Source organism: Haemaphysalis longicornis, unplaced genomic scaffold (genome assembly GCF_048455015.1).
Source record: "Haemaphysalis longicornis isolate Haplotype H1 unplaced genomic scaffold, Haemaphysalis longicornis Haplotype H1 scaffold_1, whole genome shotgun sequence".
NCBI lineage: Eukaryota > Metazoa > Arthropoda > Arachnida > Ixodida > Ixodidae > Haemaphysalis > Haemaphysalis longicornis.
The window spans coordinates 293,309,462-293,330,560 of record NW_027526203.1 but is presented as its reverse complement, the minus strand read 5'-3'; the positions used below and the strand labels follow the sequence as shown (position 1 = coordinate 293,330,560).

General features: G+C 47.9%; 1 protein-coding gene across 1 annotated transcript in view; it reads left to right on the top strand.

Moving 5' to 3' along the window:
• The window catches only part of LOC144169953 (O-acyltransferase like protein-like), an 80,058-nt gene that overhangs the window by 38,440 nt on the left and 20,519 nt on the right, over positions 1-21,099 (top strand). The window contains exons 10-11 of the mRNA XM_077699413.1: positions 14,141-14,220; positions 18,719-18,844. Of these exons, the coding sequence (XP_077555539.1) occupies positions 14,141-14,220; positions 18,719-18,844 (206 nt within the window). The remainder of the gene's footprint in view (positions 1-14,140; positions 14,221-18,718; positions 18,845-21,099) is intronic.

The following is a 21,099-nucleotide window of genomic DNA, read 5'->3' as shown; positions in this document are numbered from 1 at the left end:
CTGCCAACCGTTATTCTGTCTTAATTCACCGAGCCCCTCATTTCCCATTTCTGATTCGCTATATATATATATATATATATATATATATATATATATATAATATATCTAGCAGCTCTCTCCTCAGAATGTAGCAGCAAGTGCACTGCTTCCAGTTCACGCTGCTAAAATTGCAGCACAATGCCTTTCTAAGGACTGTCCTCCCAGCAGCCATTACCTTTTTGTGTGAAAACTTACAATCACGGGCTTTAAATCCTGTCTTCGCACCAAGTAATGCAGGAAAGGTGCCTCATTCTCATTACTTTTATACATGACAACAGAAACGACTGCTAGACGGCTTTCAGTGGCGCTTCTACATAAAGTGTGTGCAACCCAGTAGAAGCCAATGAAACTAAAACAGCTCCGCAGGGCTAACTACCGCCATAAAAATGGGTCGGCCCACGAAGTATTGCCCCTTGTGACGGGCTTTTTGGCATCACCAAACAATCAAAGAGAAATGTTGGAGAGAAATGCCAGCTTTAGTTGTTTCTAAGTGGAACATCATTTCTTGCGTAGCAAAAGCCGAAATAGCTACAGCAGGTGAGATTTTTCCGCTCAAACAAAAATGGTCCCTCCCTTGAACGAGACACTGATGTGAATTAGATGAGTGGTTATTTGTGGCTGCAATGCGTATTTCAACTGATCTCATTACTTAACTTTTTAACCCAAGTGTGAAGCCCTAGGTCATTTGTACGCGCCGCGGTGGCGCGGTGGCTGAGACGCCGTGCTGCTGAGCCCCAAGAGAGCCCCTATTCATCTCAGCCGCGGTCGCAGTTTTTCTAATTAAGGCGACACATGAAAACGCCCAAGTGGCGAGATTTCCGCGCAAGTTAAAGATCGACAGGTGACTTAAGTTAATTCGTCGCCCTCACCCACGGCGAGCCTCGTAGCCAAGGTGTAGCTTTGGGGCGTTTAAGCCACCGAAACTTTTATTTCAATTGTAAAACTCTATAGAATATTAAACACCATATATACGCCATTTGGGGCCACATCATGAACTGCAGTAATGACGTCACATTATATGTTATACTGTGGAACGCACATGCCGATGTTTACACCGCCATGCTACCCAGCTGCGGTCGATGTAGGCGGTCCGGTGTCCATCGCCGCGTACATCCCACGATGAGGTGACATTTGTGTGGTACAAGTGTTCCGTGGAAGGCAGCGCGTTCATTTTATGCCCGGTAAGGACGGGGCGCGTACAGTGACACGTGTACAGGGGTGCGCACGTATCCTCTCGTTATCATTGCCATCATTTTCCTTTTGCGGCGTTTCCTTCCCCCTTCGGTTGGTATGACGATAAGAGCTTTTTGGCCATTCGCCCTTGTTGCCCCTATGTGTATGCTAGTGGCAGAAACTTGCTTCGCTACTCAACTAATTGCTACTTGTGTAACGACCATGCACAAATTGTTCTTGTAGCACTGAATACATTTCTCTAGCGTGCGTTTCTAAGTGGAAGACCATACATAGTCTCTTCGCTTGGTTCACCTTAAGTCAGCTAAAGTTATCGAGCTGTGTCCAGGGGTTCCCTGCAGGCGTTTTATTGGGGAAAAAACTGCTTCGAGTCCCACCCAGCGATAAATTTGCCTAATTTTCTTTTCAACGCAACTAGTTACTTTGAAGAAGCTTCGCCGAGAATTGTGGTGTCATTCCGGGCATTCGTTGGACTGATTTTTTTTTTATCCTTTGAGCAGACGGCGTTTTGTGGGCTATGGAGACTGTATTTTTTACTAATATAGTAAGCTACTCCTTACGCATTAAAAGCTATCTATTTTGGCGATCGCCAATTTACCGGTTCTTTTGCATCCGTAGCCCACGCAGCAGGCCGACGTGTGGCCGTCAGCTTAGTATGGCACGTGTTTATCTATCGCCGATTTCGAAGCTGTATGCCATGAAAATACGCTTATCAATCAATCAATCAATCAATCAATCAATCAATCAATCAATCAATCAATCAATCAATCAATCAATCAATCAATCAATCAATCAATCAATCAATCAATCAATCAACTTTTTCTCAGCCTTTTTTTCGCAAAAGAATGCCGGGACAAGAACAAAAAAATTAAAGCGGTTCCACTCAATATGAAAGCTGTCGGAAGTGCAAAGCAGTGATTCGTCATAATGGGCTGTAGCGTCGTTATCCGTTCACTCTTACCACCCAGCGCAATTCAAATTTCCCGCCTTCGCTGTGCTCGCGCGCCCCCTGCCTGAAACTGCGCCAGCGGGAGTTCTGTTCTTTTTGTGCTTGCTTTTCTTCCCGCAAGTGCCGGCGTTGCACTGTCACTTTTTTTAGCTTACTATCGTAAAAACCAACCCAACGATAATAACTAAAGGAACGCTGGGGTTGCTGGTTAATTGTGTTTATTTTGCCTCAAATGTACCTAAAGGTTTCTTTGCGCTAAACAACGCGGAGATGTATGTCAAGCGCCAGCGGCTGACGAGTTTCGAACGCTTATGACTATATAAACCGCTTGGGTTTTGAAGCCTCTGGGTTACGCCGCGACGACAACCGCTACGACGGAACGCCGTGTGGCTCTACCTGGGTCCAGCGAGCGAGCTACGACAACGAGGCGAGCCCCTAAAGTGCTCTGCGCTTAAAAGCTACAGTACAGCCGCTTAACAAGGTCCTTGCCCCTCGCACCAGCTGGTGCCATGCGCAGCGGAATGCTGGAGAAGCTGCTTGCTGTACATTACCACCACTTAACAGACACGAGCCTGTCGCGGAAGAATTGCTTTTGTAGTATGGGGATAAACTTGTTCCATGTGTCACTCTCTCATCCATCATGGCTTTCTAACGTGGCCCTCCCCTACTAGGGCAAGGAAGAGACATGTTTGGTTTTCCTCTTCCATGCTGAGAGTGTGCTAATACAACGCGAGGGGTTGTCAGCCTTTAAAGTTTAAATAAGGTGCCGCTTCAGACGCCGAACTATTAACCCCGGGTCTGCCCGACTGAAGCGACACAAGCCGTGGGTGTCTGCATCATCGACAAAAAGCCGATTATCGGGATCGGCTTCGGCGAGTGGCTGGAATCAGAGAGCGCCCGTCCAGATCGTCCGTCCAGTCGATGCCTTCGGGCGCAAAAAAAACCGCGCGCCCCCAGTCTCCATTCTTCAGCTGGCAGGGGAAAGCTTGCAGCCAGCAGCGGCCACCCGACGGGGGCAGCAACAGATCAATCGCCTAATGCCCCACATAATCCATTACCCACACGGTGTTCCAACAGGCCAGCTCTTCTCCGGCGCCCACTTTAGGTGCGATGGTGAGGGGAGGGAAATTACTTCGAAACGAAGCCGAAACACGGCGGCCTCCCGATAGCCGGCTTCTGCGCGCCCATTTCGATCGTGCGCACTGGGCGTGAAATTGAGAACTATCGCGCAAATGTAGCCAAATGTAAAGAAATCAGGGCCCCCCGTGGGTGCCGCAGGTAAAAGAGGCTCCGGCGGCGCTCCAGTCCTTCTTCCTACGGCCACAGCTGCTGGTGGGGGCGCTGCCGCGGCTCGGTTTTCGCTCGGTGGCTGGGCTCATTAATTCCGCGCAAGTTGCTTGAATTATCGCCGCGAACAGTCGGTGCATGCTAGCGAAGTCGGTGGCCACCTTTAAATATCTACTCGGGCGTTTTGCGACGATCGCAAGTACCCAAAAAGGTAGATATGCTCGGCGCCGCCCCTTTCGTCTCGAGCCGTGGTTCCCGGTAAGCTGCTGGGCAAGTTGGGCTGCCAAAAACGATAGGGAACTGGTCTCCGCCACGTGGCAGCGGCTATACACACACACACTGAACGTCCGAAATCAATGCGGCACGAAAGGGCTCTATTGCAAGGACACTTTTCTTTAATTTGTTGTATGTTCCAGGACATTCTCCTACCAACCACGAAGAAATGCGAGGATGCATGCCCACGGTTAAAACATTATCCGGTTCACAAAACTACAAAATTCACATAAATTAATTTAGGAAAAATGGGACCGGCCGTGAGGTGACAGCCTTGTCGGCTTTCTACACTTGTAATACTAACAGCCTGGCTGTTTTAAATGCATTAGGTAGTCTAAAACAAATGCAGAAATCTTTTCCAGTGGGAACAATTAATGTCACGTGCCCCATAGCTGACGGTCTTTTTCTGGACGCGACTGTAATTAGTACAATAATTTGCAGCCTTGGGTGATGGATTGCGCTCTTCACGGGTTAGACATTTTTCCCCCATTGGTTAGTCGATGGGTTATTTGCATGAATCAGTGCTTCTCCTTCCTCTTTCTGATTTAGCATTGGTAGACTAATCAGTAGCCGATACTGCACGCTCAGAACAATTGTTTTGTGTTCTTGCAACATAACCACTCCCTTCTGTAACGCCATCCGGGCATTGAATTAAGGTATTGAAATGAATAAAAAATAATTAAATACATGCGTCTGTTGTACTGTACCACAACGCGCTCGAACTGCCAATCGGTGCATCCAAGGGAGCAAATTTGGCGAATAACAACTCTAGATATTTGAAGCGACTAAAAACTGGGGTGTGCGCGCTGTGAACTCACGCAATGCAAAATGGCAAAAAGTCATACTTGCATGGTACAGTGCCGCAATGAAGACCCTTTTTTTCGAGTAAAACCGTGTGCTAGGCCTCGTCATTGCCATAGCGTGGTCGTTGGGCAGCTGCGATCAGTCAACAAGGTGCGCGGTGGGTAACCGACTCGTAGGATTCTTTAAGAGTGTGTGGCATGTATTCTTTGGCGATATTTTGGCTCGGAATATTTTGGCTCGCGTATTGAAAGCATATTTTGCCGCAGAAGGGTTCGCTGAAGGCCTACTTGCTACATTGTACTTCTGTAAAAAACAGCGCAGTTGTTCGTCAGCGTCTGTGTTGACTGGTACCTTTGATTTATTCCGTCCTCTGCACTGTTTTTCACAGAAGTGCATAGTTTACAGAATTTTCTATTTTTATTATCAGGGGCTGCATTTGACTCAATTAGCTCTTCTGCTCCGAATTTGATGACAAACTTCCTTCTTCGGTGGTGCGCCGTAGCCTGTCTTGCTTTCAAGGAACGAGACTTCGAGGAGGCCTCATTCTGTTTAATTCAGTTGAATGAAATGACGGGAGACAGGTTTACCTTTACAGAAAGTTACAGTGATTTGAACCTCCTTATGCAAATAAAAGAGAGACAGAAAGAATATCCGGGTGTTTGCGTGCACTGATTGACCTTTTTTTTTTTATTATACCGCATTTTCTTAACCTGCGAAAATATCAGAAAAAAAAACACAGAAAGCCCATGATCTATGCGAAAATGCGACTAAACCAGCTTCATCCGAGCTCCTATATATTTCATTGTTAACTTTTCACCTGATTTTGGAGCTCCACTCCGTCGAAGCAAATTTGTTACTGTCCAAAATGAAATGCATCGCCTAGTCAACCTATAAATTCCTACGGTGACTCTTGCAGGACGTGGGTGTTCGCCGTGGCACAACGTTACTTTAAAAGGGATTAACAAATAGTCGAGGAAGCGCTTTAGGTCCCCAGAATTTCCCAATTTATTTAAACCTGTGCGGAATACTGCGCAACCACCAATATTGCGCTAGTAACACGTAAATTCTTCGCAAGAACTTCATCTTCTATGTTACAGGGCGATCCTACGCGAGTTCAGAAAAGCAGACTGCAATGGTTCCAACATTATTTCCCGACGCGATAATCCGGGTGTTCCGATAATATAATCTCTAATCGTCAAGGCTGTCAAGTTTTCTTCTTGCTTGTTTTTTTTTGCAGACGAGTACACTCACGACCTTCGCCATGCACACTATGTCCTCATCCCCCCGTGAATATGCGCTACTTTCAAGCAATGAAAAATCCCCAAAATCATTCACTCATTCAAAATGTTTATTTTTATTGGAATTACTGGCATTATTGTCGAAGTTCTAAAACCTCATTTGGCTGATTTCTCTGTCATAGGAATCAATAAAACACGAAAGTAAAATGCGGAGCAAAATCTGAAGCTGAGCATGATTTGCCGGTCGGCGGCAGTCTTGTGGGTGTGCTTGGCGAGCGACGCCCTGCTGGTGGGTCGCTTTGGCAAAGGTGTATTGGCGTCATTTCCGTGACGGATATGACGTCAGCGAATACCGCCGTAAAACACTTTGGGGTTAAAATATAAAACCCGAAAACGAACAACCCTAAGTATAACGTACTCTTTGGGTACTGGAGGTTGCTTACCCGCAAGAAGACCCTGTGTGCAGGGGTGCACCTTTTACAGGCTGCTTGCTCCGTTGTACTGACGTCACTTCCGTGACGGATATGACGTCGCTGAAATCTTTGTGTATCCGGGAATAAAACACTTTCTTGTTAAAAACAACTCAGCGAATATGAAGTCTTATCTTGTCATTCATCGGCCAGCAGTCAGTTTCGGCAGTATTGGCGCCACGCTGCTGGCGGAAAGGCAAAATCATCCCAATCACTTTAAAAGAGGAAACAGGTTCTTTCTCACAATTATCGTCCAATTTCTACTTCCAGTGTTCGCTCGAAATTCCTGGAACGTATCATCTATTCGCAGGGTGTAAACTTATTTAACTTTGTAAACTTCTTTATAAGAATTCGCGCGGTTTTTGTAAAGATCGTTCGTGAGGTGTCGAGCTTGTATTTTTTCTCAGTGGTATACGCTCTTGCTTAGATCGAAACATTCCCACTGACGCCCTTATTCGGAAAAGGAAGGTAGGAAAGAAGGATGTAAAAGAAAGGCAGGAAAGTTAATCTGGCTAGAGCCTAGTTTGCTATCCTGCACGTGGGAAAGGGTACATAGGCAAAGAAGTGAAAGGAAAAAAATGAAGAAAAATTGGAGCTGACAGGATGTCCAGCGCTGAAGCACTGCACGTTAAGTTCAGTGATTGCCACTAAAGGGTTTCAGTCTAGAGTCTAGAGTCTAAGTTCGTCGCCCGTAGAAAGCGTAAGACTTCCTTAATCACCTTCCGAGCGGAGGACAGAGGAGGCCAGTGACACAGAATCTTCTCCTCCGAAAATGTCCGCCGAGAGTACAGGTTCCTCAGTGCTGACGACAGCTTCTTTCTATCAGGCGAGTAGCGTGGGCACTCGCAAAAAACGTGGCGTATCGTCTCCGGCGTTGCGCACGTTTCGCACTCCTCACTTGCTGCCATCCCTATCAAGTATGAGTAAGCATTTGTGAATGACACCCCCAGCCAGAGATGGCAAAGAAGAGTTGCTTCAAACCATGGAAGGCTTAGTGGAAGGGGACGTTGCAGGTGCGGGTCAAGGGCACCTATACGTGCACATGTGAACTCTTCTATTGACCATTGAGAGATTGCTTTTTTCCTGCCAAGTATGCGGAGGGTCCTAGCTGTGTCCGTCCTAGACAATAGAATGAGTACAGTCGTCGCTGTTTGATGAGCCAACCGGGCGGCAGCGTCCGCACATTTCGCTGTTGACAATGCCGCAGTGACTGGGAAGCCACAGCAGGGTCACATCATGACCCGCCTGGGCAGCACGGTCGTACAACATTCTTATTTCTGTCACTAGCTGTGCGTGAGGTCCCAGGCACAGGGCTGACTGGAGTGACTGAAGTGCAGGCTTCGAATCACAGAAGACAGCCCATCTCCGCCATGAATTTTGCTCGATGGTGCGAATAGCGCTACGGATGGCCGTAAGTTCTGTAGCCGTGGAGGTTGTAGGATTGGCTATCATGAATGTGCTGTACAGTGACATTCGGGGTATAATAACCGCGCCGACAGAACCCGACGATGTTACCGAGCAATCGGTGTATTTATGGGTTCGGTCACTGTATGTCTCATGCAGGTACGTCAAAGTTAGCTGCTACAGGGCCGGTATTGGAAGATCACGTTTTTTCTTTGCTCTAGGAATATCTAGGCACACTCGTGGCTGCATCACAGAGCACAGCGGAAGGAGCGGTCGCATCGCCGGTGTATAGTTCGATGTCATGATGGTGTTGTGGGCAGCTACTACCCTTGCGAATGTCGCCCGTCGACGGGTCGCTGGTATACCCGCGAGGTGATGATCAGGCAGGCGGGTGAGGTGCCTGATATGTGTTCTAAGTATTTCAGCTTCCACAAAGGTTGCCAAAGGGTGATTGCGAGCCAAGGCAATGGTCGCTGCTGTGGACTTACACCGTGGTAGGCCAAGACAAGTTCGCAGGGCCTGAGCTTGTATATCCTCAAGTGATCGAGTAGTTGTGCGGCACGCTGCCTATAGGACAGGAGCACTGTACCGCAGACAGCCCAAGAACAGTGCGTTGTAGAGCTGTAACATAGACTTCATTGGCGTTCACCACGTCTTGTCACCGATGAGTTTGAGTATATGTACCACTGGAGAGAGCCTCTTCCTTATGACATTTACGAGGGCGCTTCAAGAAAGGCCTCTGTCGACAACTATGGCGAGAAACTTGTGATTTCTCACATACGACGCCCTTAAATAATTTAAAACTGCACCTTACGTCCTCAAACTTTGGGTCTCAATTTCTATTGGGCTATATTCCACCTACATTGGATTACATTCTCAGATTCCTATCTCACGGTTGTCAATGCATTTAAAATGCGCTCACTCTCCCCAACTCTCCCCGTACTTTTCAGCGTGCCCAAAAGCACTCATTCGGGCATCCTCCTTGTGCTTCTACCAATGACCTCCCCTTTAACGTCACATCTAACAGTCGTCCTATGCAGACGCCTGCGTTAAGCCCAATACAAATTTCTTCCGTGTTTCCACCATTGTCTTTTACCGCAGTCCAGCCCCCTAATTTTTACTGAAGTTTGTCTCCCACCGTCGCCGTAACTTCGTACGACCCACTTACATAATTAATCGTAGCACCATTTCTCCCGTCATATCTGTCAAATATTTGGGCGTAGAAGTTTCTCGCGATCAATCATGTGATTTTAATAACAAATTCTGCTAATTAAGTTTCTTGTATCTTAGTGTAACTTCACGTTAGACCTACGTTTTACAAAGCTACTTGCGCATACGCAACCGTAGTGCGTAGGAAACGGGAGTATGCTAATGCTCCTTTCCTCCCCCGCCCCTTTGATTTGACTAAAAAGCTTGCATAAGTACAACACCACGCTCCTAGATTCATAAGTTCCTACTATTCTAGTCACAGCAACGTCCCGCACCTTGCATTTCATCGCAGGACAGTCCGACTCTGTTTATTTCACATGTGATTGGATTCCGTGCCTCCCGGTAACCAACTCATAAATTGTGTGCACGGTGTTTCCTGTACTGCGCGAACTAATGCGGTTGATCCATAGCGAGTTTAGAGGAAACCCTGTCACTTCTTCGTTAACCCTTAGTCCTTTGTTTCAACGTTCAGCTGGTTGCCTCTAAACTTAATATACCCCAACTAGCCCAGCAACAAACTCTTTTGATCCATAATCAGCCGGCAACACAACTTTTCAGCAATATTTGTTTCTCCTCCTCTCCCATGAGTAGAATGAGCTTGTGGCCGAAGTCGCCACAGTAACAAACTGAGCCCCCTTGAAGCATATCATTTAAGATGCCTGGTCATAACAGGGAATAGTACGGAATTGTTATGTTCATGTACATTCCCGTGTAATGTTCCGCCACCGCTATCTTGATTTGTGAAGTAGATGGTTAGTTAGTCATTTAATAAGCAAATAAGCAAGCAAGTAAGTGAGTGAGTGAGGGAGAGAAGAAGTAAGTAAGTAAAGTCAGTAAGCAAATAAGTAATTCGAATGAACAATAAAGAAAATGCAAGCACGTGTTCTAGAACATTGCTCCCGGCGTTTATTTGGCGTTTTAGAACGGAGTAAGCGCAACTCGAAGGTAACCTTCAGTAATGAGGGAGGGGCATTCCTCTTTCGTGACCTCAAAACAATTAGTTTCGTAATCAAAAATGCCCTCGCGGAACTGAAGTCTTCTTCATTTCCTTGGTGATACTTTGAAATACTTGTTTCTACTACATCGTGTTTGCGCACGTGAGTTGGGAGACAACAACATCCTTGGGGTAACACCATGTGCCTGCAGTTCGGCGCCATCTCAACTCTCGTCCCTCAAGGCCTCCCTCCGTACACTTTACCACAACGCTGTGGGAGTACCCTCCTACGCCCCCAGCGCCACCCTTCTGGAACTCGGGATATACAATACTCTTGAAGAACGCATCGCGTGCCATCTCCATGCCCAACTCGAACGCCTGCAGACGTCTGCCCAAGGTCGTGCTATTCTTAATACACTTAACTATCCCACTTCTCAATTACCCCCATACCACCGAAACTCCCTCCTTGGGCCACTTTCGCTGATCGAAACCCTGCTAGTCGTGCACTGCGCGTTCCGGCCCTCTCCAAACGAATTAATTTTTTACTGTCGCATGGTTCCATCGTTTACTTCACTGACGCCAGCGACATCCCCTCAAACTCAACGGGCACGGCTTGATTTCTCCAACTCCCTTCTTTAGGCACTGCCACGGTTTTCTTTCTTTCCCCAGTGCATTCGACCTCCCTCGAAGAATACGCCATTGCCCTTGCAATAGAGCACGCTACTCTGACTGCTCCTACCACCACGCCAGTATATATCTTCTCCGGCTGTCGGTCAGCCCTTCGTAATTTGGCTCACCATGACACCAACCACACACCACTGACTTCGTCACTCCGATACTTGCATCGAATCCTCGGCCACGTTTCACACTGGTTTGGGTTCCTGGCCACGCTGGCATGTGCGGAAACGCCTTAGCAAACGCGCTCACCCGAGTACCTTTCCGGGGTCCGCGCATGTCCTGCCCAACCCTGCACCACCCGCCGACTGTTCGTACTCAGCACCGCACTTCCCGCCGTTACCAATTACACGCCCAACGCCTATCACGCACCCTGTACCCACCGCCCAGTTCCCGTCTAACTCGTGAGGCTGCGTGCCTCATTCGGCAGGCTCAAACCTCTTCCCTCCCCTCCCATCACATTCTTCACCGCATCTATCGGCGTCCTGGCCATCCTTCCTGTCCCACCTGGTCTTCCTACCCATCCATCCCTCATTGGGACTGCACCCCGCCATCTCTTGCCCCATCCCTCGCCTCCAACACCTCCTGGGCGCACTGGCTGTCTCCCTCGCCGACAGTAAGCATCCAGGCTGCCCAGGAAGCTCTCTATAAACACGTGCACCGGATCCGCACGGGCATTCTGCAGTACTATGTGGATCCGGTAAATTCAACATCCAAATTAGGACCTGGACTTAGGTCCTGCGGAAAATAAACGTTTGTTCTCTCTCTCTCTCTCTCTCTCTCTCTCTCTCTCTCTCTCTCTCTCTCTCTCTCTCTCTCTCTCTCTCTCTCTCTCTCTCTCTCTCTCTCTCTCTCTATCTCTCTCCTCGCTGCATTGTAAGCCCGCGTACTTCGTGATTATTGGTATACTTTCGTTTCGTACCGCGTTTAGCAGACGCAGAAAGTGCCGGTGCACCGGACGTCGAAGCGCTTTTCATGACAAGCACACTTCCAAGTCCGACGAATAGCCGGCAGACTGGCGACCTCCCTGACGCGTTCTGGAACGACGAAGGGCCCGGCCCTCGCGCTCGTTTTGTGTTTGCTTTTTTGGTTAGTTAGATAACGGTGTGCGGAACGCCGAATTATCCAACCATCGAACGACGGACGGCGCCGGGTTTTCGCCTCATAAGGCGCATAAGACGTTCGAGTAATGAGAAGAAAAAAAAACGCATGAAGCGAATTCAGCGAGTATCCGTGGCACGTTTTAAGGCATTTCATTAACTGTCGATGAGTACACCGTCTCTTTTTTTCTTATTCGCCTTTCCCTTTTCTTTTTTTGCCCCGCTTCTCCGTGTCCTTTCTCAGGGACTCGGAGGAGCCCTTCCGGCATCTCAAACGGGATGAGGAAGATGAGAAAGAGGAGGCCCCTCGTGGCCCGCAATCCGAGCCGAGGGGGAGGAGGAGCGCCGGGCATGGCGCACGCTGCGCGGGCGCGAGCCCCCAGGGGACACTTGAGTCGCGGCGACGGTGCGCCACCGGCTTCCGCGTATTTATCACGCGGCTTGCCTCAGTGCCCCTGAAAGATCGTCCCAGGCCAAGATGCTTATGGTCGCCCCTCGCGGCCGGGGTTCGATCTGAGTGGGTACATCGATGCGGCGGCTCACCTCTTTCTCTGCGTCGCCCGCTGAATATTAGCGGCTTCCGCGAGAATGAATAGGACAGCTTCGTTATTTCTAGCGGTAGGTGCTGCTTGAAACTGGCCTGCCAGTTCGTAACGCTTGGACGCTTCCTCCGCGGTAAACGCGGAGATCCGGCAAGTGTCCGGGACGCGCGCAGAAGGTACGACGTGCCTCGTCCAGTCAGTCTGTCTACTCGAAGCGTAGCTGAAAGCTTCGCGTGCTCTCTTCCGGCGCCCTCTAAATGCTGCGTCCATAAACGCAGCAAGGGACAAGTCCGCTATACCGATAAGGAGAGTCCTGCACGGTCAGGCGGAAGACGGCGAATGAAGAGGGGGCTTTGGGAGGCTTAGGGACGAAAGGAGGGCGCGTCAGAGGAAAAGGGGAGGGGAGCCTCTTCAGGCATTTCGCGCTTGCGTGGCTCCAGGTCCTAATTGCGCCCCATAAAAACCTCCCACTCGAGCAGCCGCGCCGCGCCGCGGAGAAGAAAACAAGGGCAAGTTTTGCTAGGGCGGCACGCTGGAGAGCCATAGCTGCTTGGGAACGACGGGGCGACATCTGGTAATAAGGCGCTTTATTGGCCGAGCTTATTTTATTTCCTACCCGCAAGACAGGTGGGTATACATTGTGTGCTTATTCGGAAGTTTCTGGCTTCGATGAGTGCGTTTCCGGGACCACAATTGCGGCCGATTGTCTACAAAAACTTCTGTACGTTTTGTGTCCACTCGTCAAATATATAACGCCCCTGTTTTTTTACTTTTCCCGCCAGTCACAGGCTGCTAAAACCAACCCGGCTTTAATAAAAGTTCGCTTGATATGTCTCTTTTTTTCGTGCTGAAATCCCGCGATGACCGTAAATAAGAAAAGTTGGAACAAGCCGTTCTAGGCCAGCGCCAGTTGAGGCGTATAAAAAGTATAACAAAAGAAGCATTGGTTTATTGCTGGCCCTGAACAAAGCGTGCTAAAATTCTGAGACCTTCTAATGAGATTTATATCATGGGCAGATGTAACATTTGTTCGTTTTAAAGTTGCTCTTTCTTATTACGAAGTGCTTTATCGTAATTGCTTTCTTCCTGGGCATGGGCGTCATTTTCTCGACTTATTTGTCATTCCGCACGAATGGGGCGCATTCGATGGTAAGAAAGAGTTCCTCCGCTGAAACCTGGGAGTTGATTATAATTGTGCTTGTCTGAACCTCAAAAAGCCAATTCCACTCTGAAATACACATTTTCAAGTAGTAAGACTTAAATACGTTGAAGTACAGCGCCACGTGGAATCTGGACTGGGCCGCTCTTTCTCCTCTGTCACGATTTTTCTGTTTTTTTTTATGTTTATATATACATTTGTTGCTGGGATTTGTATTTTTGTTTTAGTTTCCAGCAACAGCAACAGCAGTTAGCAAGAACGTCCCAGCATCACATAACGATATCAAACCTGCAGGCTCTGTACCAAATATTGTCGGTAGGACTTGTTTGCTTGTCGAAAATAATGAATCAACCGATTATATTTCCCCCTACTTTTTTTAGCAGACCTAACCTTGCATTAAATGTCTTATTTTGGCGGGCTTAGAAGATACATTGTCCGCCTTTCAGTATACGCCGCCAGCTCAACCGCAAGGCGCGTGAGCAATGGGGAAAGGTCAGGCTTTCAACGTCGTGTGTTTGGGTGAAGGCGCACACACGCGATTACAATACAGTCCAGGCCTTCGGGGGGTGGAAGCGCTGAAACTTTTGGAGCAACGAATGGACAGAAGAGATGCCTACAGAGAACACAGCGCAAAAAAAAAAAAAAAAAAAAAAAAGCGGCTAACACAAAGCAGGAACCGTGGACTCAACTGCTTCTTTTATAACCACTGCCCTAACGTTCCGAACCAGCTTTCTTTTCAAGGCAGGGGTTCGCACCACATTAGTCAAAGTGCTCACGATGAAAGCTAGCAAAGCTCACCCTTTCGTCATATTCGTGTCCACGCTACTTACGCACAAATATGTCGCGCGTTTTCTTTTCCTTCGCAGTGCAACCCGTTCTACTGGTACATCAGCGTTGACTGGCAACTGTACATGGTCTTCTGCGTAGTGCCCATCATCATGCTCAGGTCAGCTTGCTTGTGGCAGTAGGCGATTTTACCATTCCGCCGGCGCCTGAGTGAAAGGCGTCACATGTCACGTGTCATCTCCCTTGCCCCCGCTCGGCTCCACAATCTGCGATGAAGGGGAGACGAGTCTAGACATTCTCGCCATGTGCGCGGCACACAGCTCGCTCTAGCGAAGTGGCATCTGCGCGTAGCTACCGCTAAGCCATCCCCTTTATACCGCCTTATATGATGATAAGGGTGCTACGCCGTCAGTCCAAAGCCATGATGGCCAGGTTTCTTGACTAATGAAGCTATGGAGTCCTGGACCCACGTGAAACGGTTCCGCAAAGATCCCTGCGGGGCAGGAGCATTTGCTATGCTCTGAAAAAGTCCCGCGATATGCCGAACGCCTGAACAAACCTGGTCCAAGGTGATGTGGATCCCTTATGTAAGCGCGGTTTGGAAACGGGTAATTCCGGTCCTCATAACTGCGTGGCATGCAAACCTGATTTTATGGTACCCGTAGAATAAATTCCATGCTTTTGATTTGTCTGGCTAAAAGTAAAGAGCAGAATAGATTTTTGATTTGTCTGGCTAAAAGACCAGAATAGATTTCATGGAGGGGTTTCAATGCTAGCGGAACCTTCTTTTGAACTATACGTACTGTGTTCGTCAGAACTCGTTACAACAATTTCAGTATGCGGCTAATTCCACTGGCTGAAAATAACACCGTTTAAAGGTATTTTTTACCCAGCTGATTCAACAGCTTATAATGCTGACACACGGGCTGATGCACCATTAAGAAAAGCCATTTCCATTGTCAAAATAAATCCAACTGGGTGTCCAGCCTACGGACGACCGAGCTTTAACCTTCTCGCCATAAAATACCCCGCTTGGCTTTTAAAGTGTTCCTTGCTGCATTAGTCCTCATGGATGTCCCCGTTACATTAGAATATTGGGCGCGTGCTTTAATTAAAACACGCAAAGTAAAAGTAATCAGCTGCTTGAGCACATCATTCAAACATTGTGCGTATACGAGATCCCCCTAGTACTGAATCTCGCCTTGGCACGTCACGCACGTGCCGCCCTTATCATGCCTGCATGCCTGTAGTCGTTATGAGTGCCTCTTGCTGCTTCTATTACAAAGTTTTCCATCCTTCTTACCAGTTTATTTTCGCCGCCACAAAAACAGGAATTCCCCGTTATAAGAATAGTTGGGGAAAGTATTTACAATTTGTATTGAAAATAATTTCGTTGTCTTCACTTTGTAAAACGATGTTTTATCCCAACGAACCACTCAAATATTCAAAAGGTGCGCAAACAAACATGCGGCTTCTCGCTCTGCCAGGGGCACCCTTCCGGTACCCAAGAGCGAAAACCGGTCTGAGTCTCTGTCCGACCAAGAATTACCCTGGCGGTTCCTGTAGTTTGGCCGGCTTTTTAATGCGTAATTATTGTAGGGCTACTTCCCTCGGGAATTTGTACGCGTGTTCGTAACGTAACGCGTTGCGCTTATTGCTTATTTCAATAAATTGCCCTAGGAGCTTCATAATTTGATAAAACTGCTTATGCAACCCCTGGGAAGACGTCTATCCACCAGTGCGTTTGTGCATAATATTGTTACGTGGTGGCAGGGCAAACGAGACGAACCATCAGACGGGTATGAAGCGATCTATATACAATATGCCGACCACCACAGCACTGGGCCAAGCCACGCACGAGTGACGCACAGCATCGTTATTTTCGTTTTCTTATCGTAGCAATAGTGAAGCCAACGCGTAAAAAAAAAAAGCTTGGTGTATTGTACTCAAGCCCACTTTACAAACACTTGATTTTGGTAAACCTTGCTTTCTCACATGGAATTCGTGAATTTTAGTGAATCTTTCACATGAAAAACGGCGCTGTTCGGGTTTAAAATGTTGTTTAAAAAAAGGTAACCTAAAATCAGAACAAAAAGAAAGCGGACAAAAAGTGTCACGCATGTCGGGGATTTCCTCATACAAGTTTGTTTAGATTTTTCTGAACAATTTTTTTTTGCTTATCGGTCATACTTCCGTATGATCATTAGAAAAAAATACAGGAAAAAAGCTTTTACTGCTTTCACCGGTGAAGCATCTGCACTGCGCATCATTATAATGATACCCGCCCGCTTTGCCAAAAATGGATAAAGAGAAGCCGACATTCGTATTAAATGCCATTCTGTCTTGTAAAAAGGCATTTAACCGCTCAGCACACACGGAAGGTCGTAAATGCTCACGCAGCGCAGTTCACAATGTTAGGAAACACATTTGTCGCAGAAGCAGTAATAAAATAGTAAACGATAGAACGGCGATTTAACCAGTGGCTTCACAAGCAGGTACCTAAGCTGGCAAGGATGGTGACTTGGGCGCGTTGCACAAACTTCCAATGGAACAACAACAAAGGACGATGGCACAAAGGGCTACGGCCCTTAACGAACTCAACTAGACTTGGTTGAGTGCCGCAAGTAGCGCTGAAATTGTTCTGGAAGTGCGAACGTGCGAAGTATAGAAATATTCCTTGCTCGCAAGTCGCATCGAAATAAAATATTCCTCGTTCGCACGTGGCGTGCGAGGAGGGGCACTCTAAGTAGCTGGAGATGCTGAAGGTTGACAAGTAGCTCGGTGTAAACAACGTCGTAGAGCTGACAAAGCGCGAGCTGTTGCTCGAAACACGGATTCAAAGGAGGAATAAGATGCCGAAAGGCATGAATTATTTCGTTCGCGTTTTGTTCGAACAAAACTCGTTGTCTTTGTGAAAGGGAAAGCAGCGGATGCCTTTGTTCTTTGCCGACACAGACGTGCAAACAACGCGCTCCCTTGCATCGGCCTCAGGGCACACCCCTTCCGTTCCCTTCGGCATTCTTCGCCACGAAGCAGCTCTTTCTGCCATTGCGCGTTTCACAGCAAAAGACCACGGGATCTGTTATACATGGTGGACATGCGCAGAATAACAGCGAATATGCTTCAAGTTCAGGCAGGCGAAAAAAGGAAGGGGAAATTTTTTCGCAAACAATGCTTGCCGGTACCCGAATGTAGGTCGCGTCGAAACACCGCGTGCACTGATGCGAAGGCATGCTTTTGGCCCACTCAGGCGAGATAGACACGGGAACGGAGCTTCCTTACCTTGAAAAAGTTGCAGCTCGCAGAAGTATTTCGAAGGATATATCCCGCATTGGAGAAGCCATGCACGGCGCCCTAGTTGTGCCATTTTGGGTAGGAAGCTAAGCCAAACGATAACACAGACATCAGAATGTCCTGACAACAGCGTAATAAAAAGAACAAAAACATTGCATAGGAAACATTCGAAAGGCAGTGTTGACCTACAAGTTAAGACGTTTACTTCTTATGTTACAGTTTTCAATTTTGCGATTATTTATATTTCCATTTCCTTCATTATTTGTATTCGCAATTTTTGCCCTCAAGAGTACACGGAGCTTGTGAACCCATAATTGATGAAAATATACGAGAGTTAAAAATGCCAGCGGAAGGATTTCCCATCGGAATGAAATAAAACACTCTAGCATACCACTGAATTCGAAATCACGCATGGCGCTGCCCGCTAATGAGAAATGCACAGTTTGTCGGGGCGAAAAGCAAAAACGCCCGTGTGTACGAGATTTCGGCGCACGTTAAAGATCCCCAGGTGGTCAAAATTAATCCGGACCCCTCCGCTACGGCGCGCCTCATCTCCTGCGTTGCGTCGGCGCGTAAAACCCTACAATCATCATCATCATCATCACAGTTTGTCGGGAAAGCGGTGTCCAGTTCACATCTGGCAAATCCACATCACCGAACGTATTGCGCCACGGCACCCTAATAAAAAAAAAAAGACAGCAATGAAAACGGCATTTCTAGAGGGAAATAACGATAGCGGAAATCTAAATTCCATCCCGTTATTTTCAACTTCTCCAGCTAGTGTGCCAAAATTTTATTTATATGGCCAGCTTTCATTTGCTATATATTTTCATGTGGTTGTCTGTGTTGAGTGTGTTACAAAATTTCCATAATTTTGATCGCGATCAGGACTGTGAAGTACAGAGTCTTTTAGTTTGTGTGCGACCAATGTAAGGTTTCAGATTGAAACCGACGAAGAAAATCTGTAAAAATCACTGGAAAAAATAACAGGTGGCTGAAGGAAAACCATATGGACGCGTTCACTAGCTATATTGAAGGCAGAAGAGCTAAAACTGCGCGCGAAAGCCTATAAAAGGCGTCTGTAATTGTTAATTGGCTTGAGCGGTTTCTGGCTCTCATTAGTCCTTCGCGGTAAGGTCGACCACTACGAACGAATTTGGCGAGTCTAGTATTCTCTTTCGCTGCCCAGCTCCTTAGAAAGCGACTTCGCTCCTGGCACTCCTGGTTCCTTCATCGAGGCATTAGCTGAAGCTAATGAACCCGAATCGCCTGTACGCCTCCAATCGATGTTTCTCGAATAGTGGCCGACTACCACAAATGTACGGAACAGTGCCGGCACCGACTTAACTTGTTCCCCCTCGCAGGCGTGAGAAGCTGGGAGTGTTTCTGCTGATTGGTGGCACGGTGGCCACGGCGGCCTACGTCATCTTCCAGACGTACACGCTGGACTACCAGCCGCTGCCGCTGCTGATGTCCGACTCGAACCAAGCGTGAGTACCCGGAATGTGCAAGCATTTCTCCCTCTACCCTGCCCATAGGGGTGCGCGGGAGGCCTACTCCCAGGTATTCCTTCTCTGCCACGCATTGTCTCGAAGAGCCTCTCGAAACTAACGTGTAATTTCAGCCTCTGCCGGTTACCAGGACGGCATCCACAGTCGCCATCGGGGCGTTTCTGGGCGGCGACAGCCTTGCTCGAATGCCTCGGCGGCCGGTAAACAGCGCCGGAGTGGTTTCGTTATATATCGCATCTCCTACGAAAGTGGACTGTGACATTAGCTGTGAAGCCATCCTAGGCGCCGTTCAAATGAATTATAGCGTCCAGAGAAAATCGTGCCAGAAGGCGGCCGACCCTGAAAGTTAAGAGGGAGCTTTCTTCATAACATGCAGTTGGCGGTACCCATCTTCGAATTTTTACTAAGCATGCGTGCACAATTGCGGTCGAACGTATGCAATTAAATTACATTCGTGTGATAGGACCAGCGATATTTTTTAAACAACTTATACCACGTTCGACTCCTGGTGTAACTCAATAGGCCCCTTAATTTACAGTCTTCCTGATCAGCAGCAGAGCCGCGCAGCTAGCGTCCAGGAAAGTTGCACACGGCACTGCTCTGACTAACTGCGCCACACACCATAAAAGCTGCCTTTAGAGTAACTAGGGAAACAGAGACACGCACATACACGTGCACACAACCGCTACTCACACTTGTCTCGCACTAACACTCCGTAGCCGAAGAATTCCTCGCTTTTAAAGAGAATCCCTGGTGAATAATTTTCTCTGTTTTTATTTTTTATCTCCGTGGGCGTGGCATTACTCATCCTGAGTTCTTTATGCCGCTACGCTCACCTCGAACTGCAAACTTGCGGTGGCTGGCACATTAGGTGTACGATATGGCCGAGCAAAAGACGTCAGAAGAGCAGATTTGAAAAACATCAAGTTCGGTACCAGTACGTATACAGCCGTCTGGGTGGCCAGCGCCAGCGTAACAATGGGGACGATGGTCTATAACGTTTGATGGCACTAAAATGTTTGAATCCGGTGCACAGTAGCTTGCGTAGGTACAAAGCTAAAGTGCAGTCATTATTGGTAGCTTCACCGAAGTATTCTGGATCTCAGGCTTCTAGAATGTGTTTTCAAAGGGAAGATTTACACCGCCCTACCTTTTCGGGCGGTTAGCACCCAGCGGGGAAAAAGGGAAGTTTGACTCCACGTCGGAAAGTTCTGGGCCAGGCTGTAATTACGATTGAACGGTTTTGAACTGCTTGCGGTTGAACTGCATCGAAGTGTATCTTCGCCGTGTAATGGTTGAGCTGTAGTCTGCCGTAAAGAAATAGCCGCTTTAATGCCTGCTGGTGTTTCCTTGGCATGGGGCAGATAACCGGTGCTGCTTTTTTTTATTTTTAAGGGACCATGCAGATAAAACAGAACTTTCTTTATTGTGAAATAACTAGCCTTTGCTAACTCACTCAACTCACTTCCGGCCAGGCAAGACATTTTTTTACGGAAAAAAAAACAGATATTCGATACCATTAAAATTTCGTGCTACACGATGACAACAGTGAAGTAATAGAAATAAGAAAAAAAAATGTTAGTGCCCTTTCATTTTGTGAAAACGGATGACCTGCGAAGCTACACGACCTCCACGGAGTGCACGAAAAAGAAACACGTTTGTTTGTAATTTACGACTCAGCATACTTCCTAGCCAATTACTTGAACTAAATTTGGAAAGACCCGAGCTTTGTCCTAGCGGACAAATGTAGAGCTGTGACTTTCCCTCCCGCGTCGTATGCATTTTACTGTTAGTGTAGCACGCTAGCGCAATCCCCTGTACCAATGAGGTCACCGCACCCGTCGCATTGGGCTGTTTGACGGCCCCTTTTAAACTTCACGCCACCACAGCGGACATATAATCAGGAAGGGCATGAAACATTTAGCTGCTGGTACTCCCCCCCCCCCCCCTTCCCCTCGACTGCCACCCCGTCACGTATAAACCGGCAACCGGTCATGAGCGGGTGCTTAGAAGTGAAAGACAGTGTCGAACATGTCGCTCTGAAACCACTTTAAGCTGAACAAGTGATATTGGCCCACGTTGGCGTTCCAAGCGGGCCAGTTCCTGTTCATCCGGGAGGAATTCGCAACCACTCGACCAGCTGGAACGTGAGGCAGCAACGTGGCGGCAGTGGCTTTTCGTTGTTTTCGCGCCCATTCCCTCTTCTGTTCGGGCTGACGCTTCTTCAGTTTCCG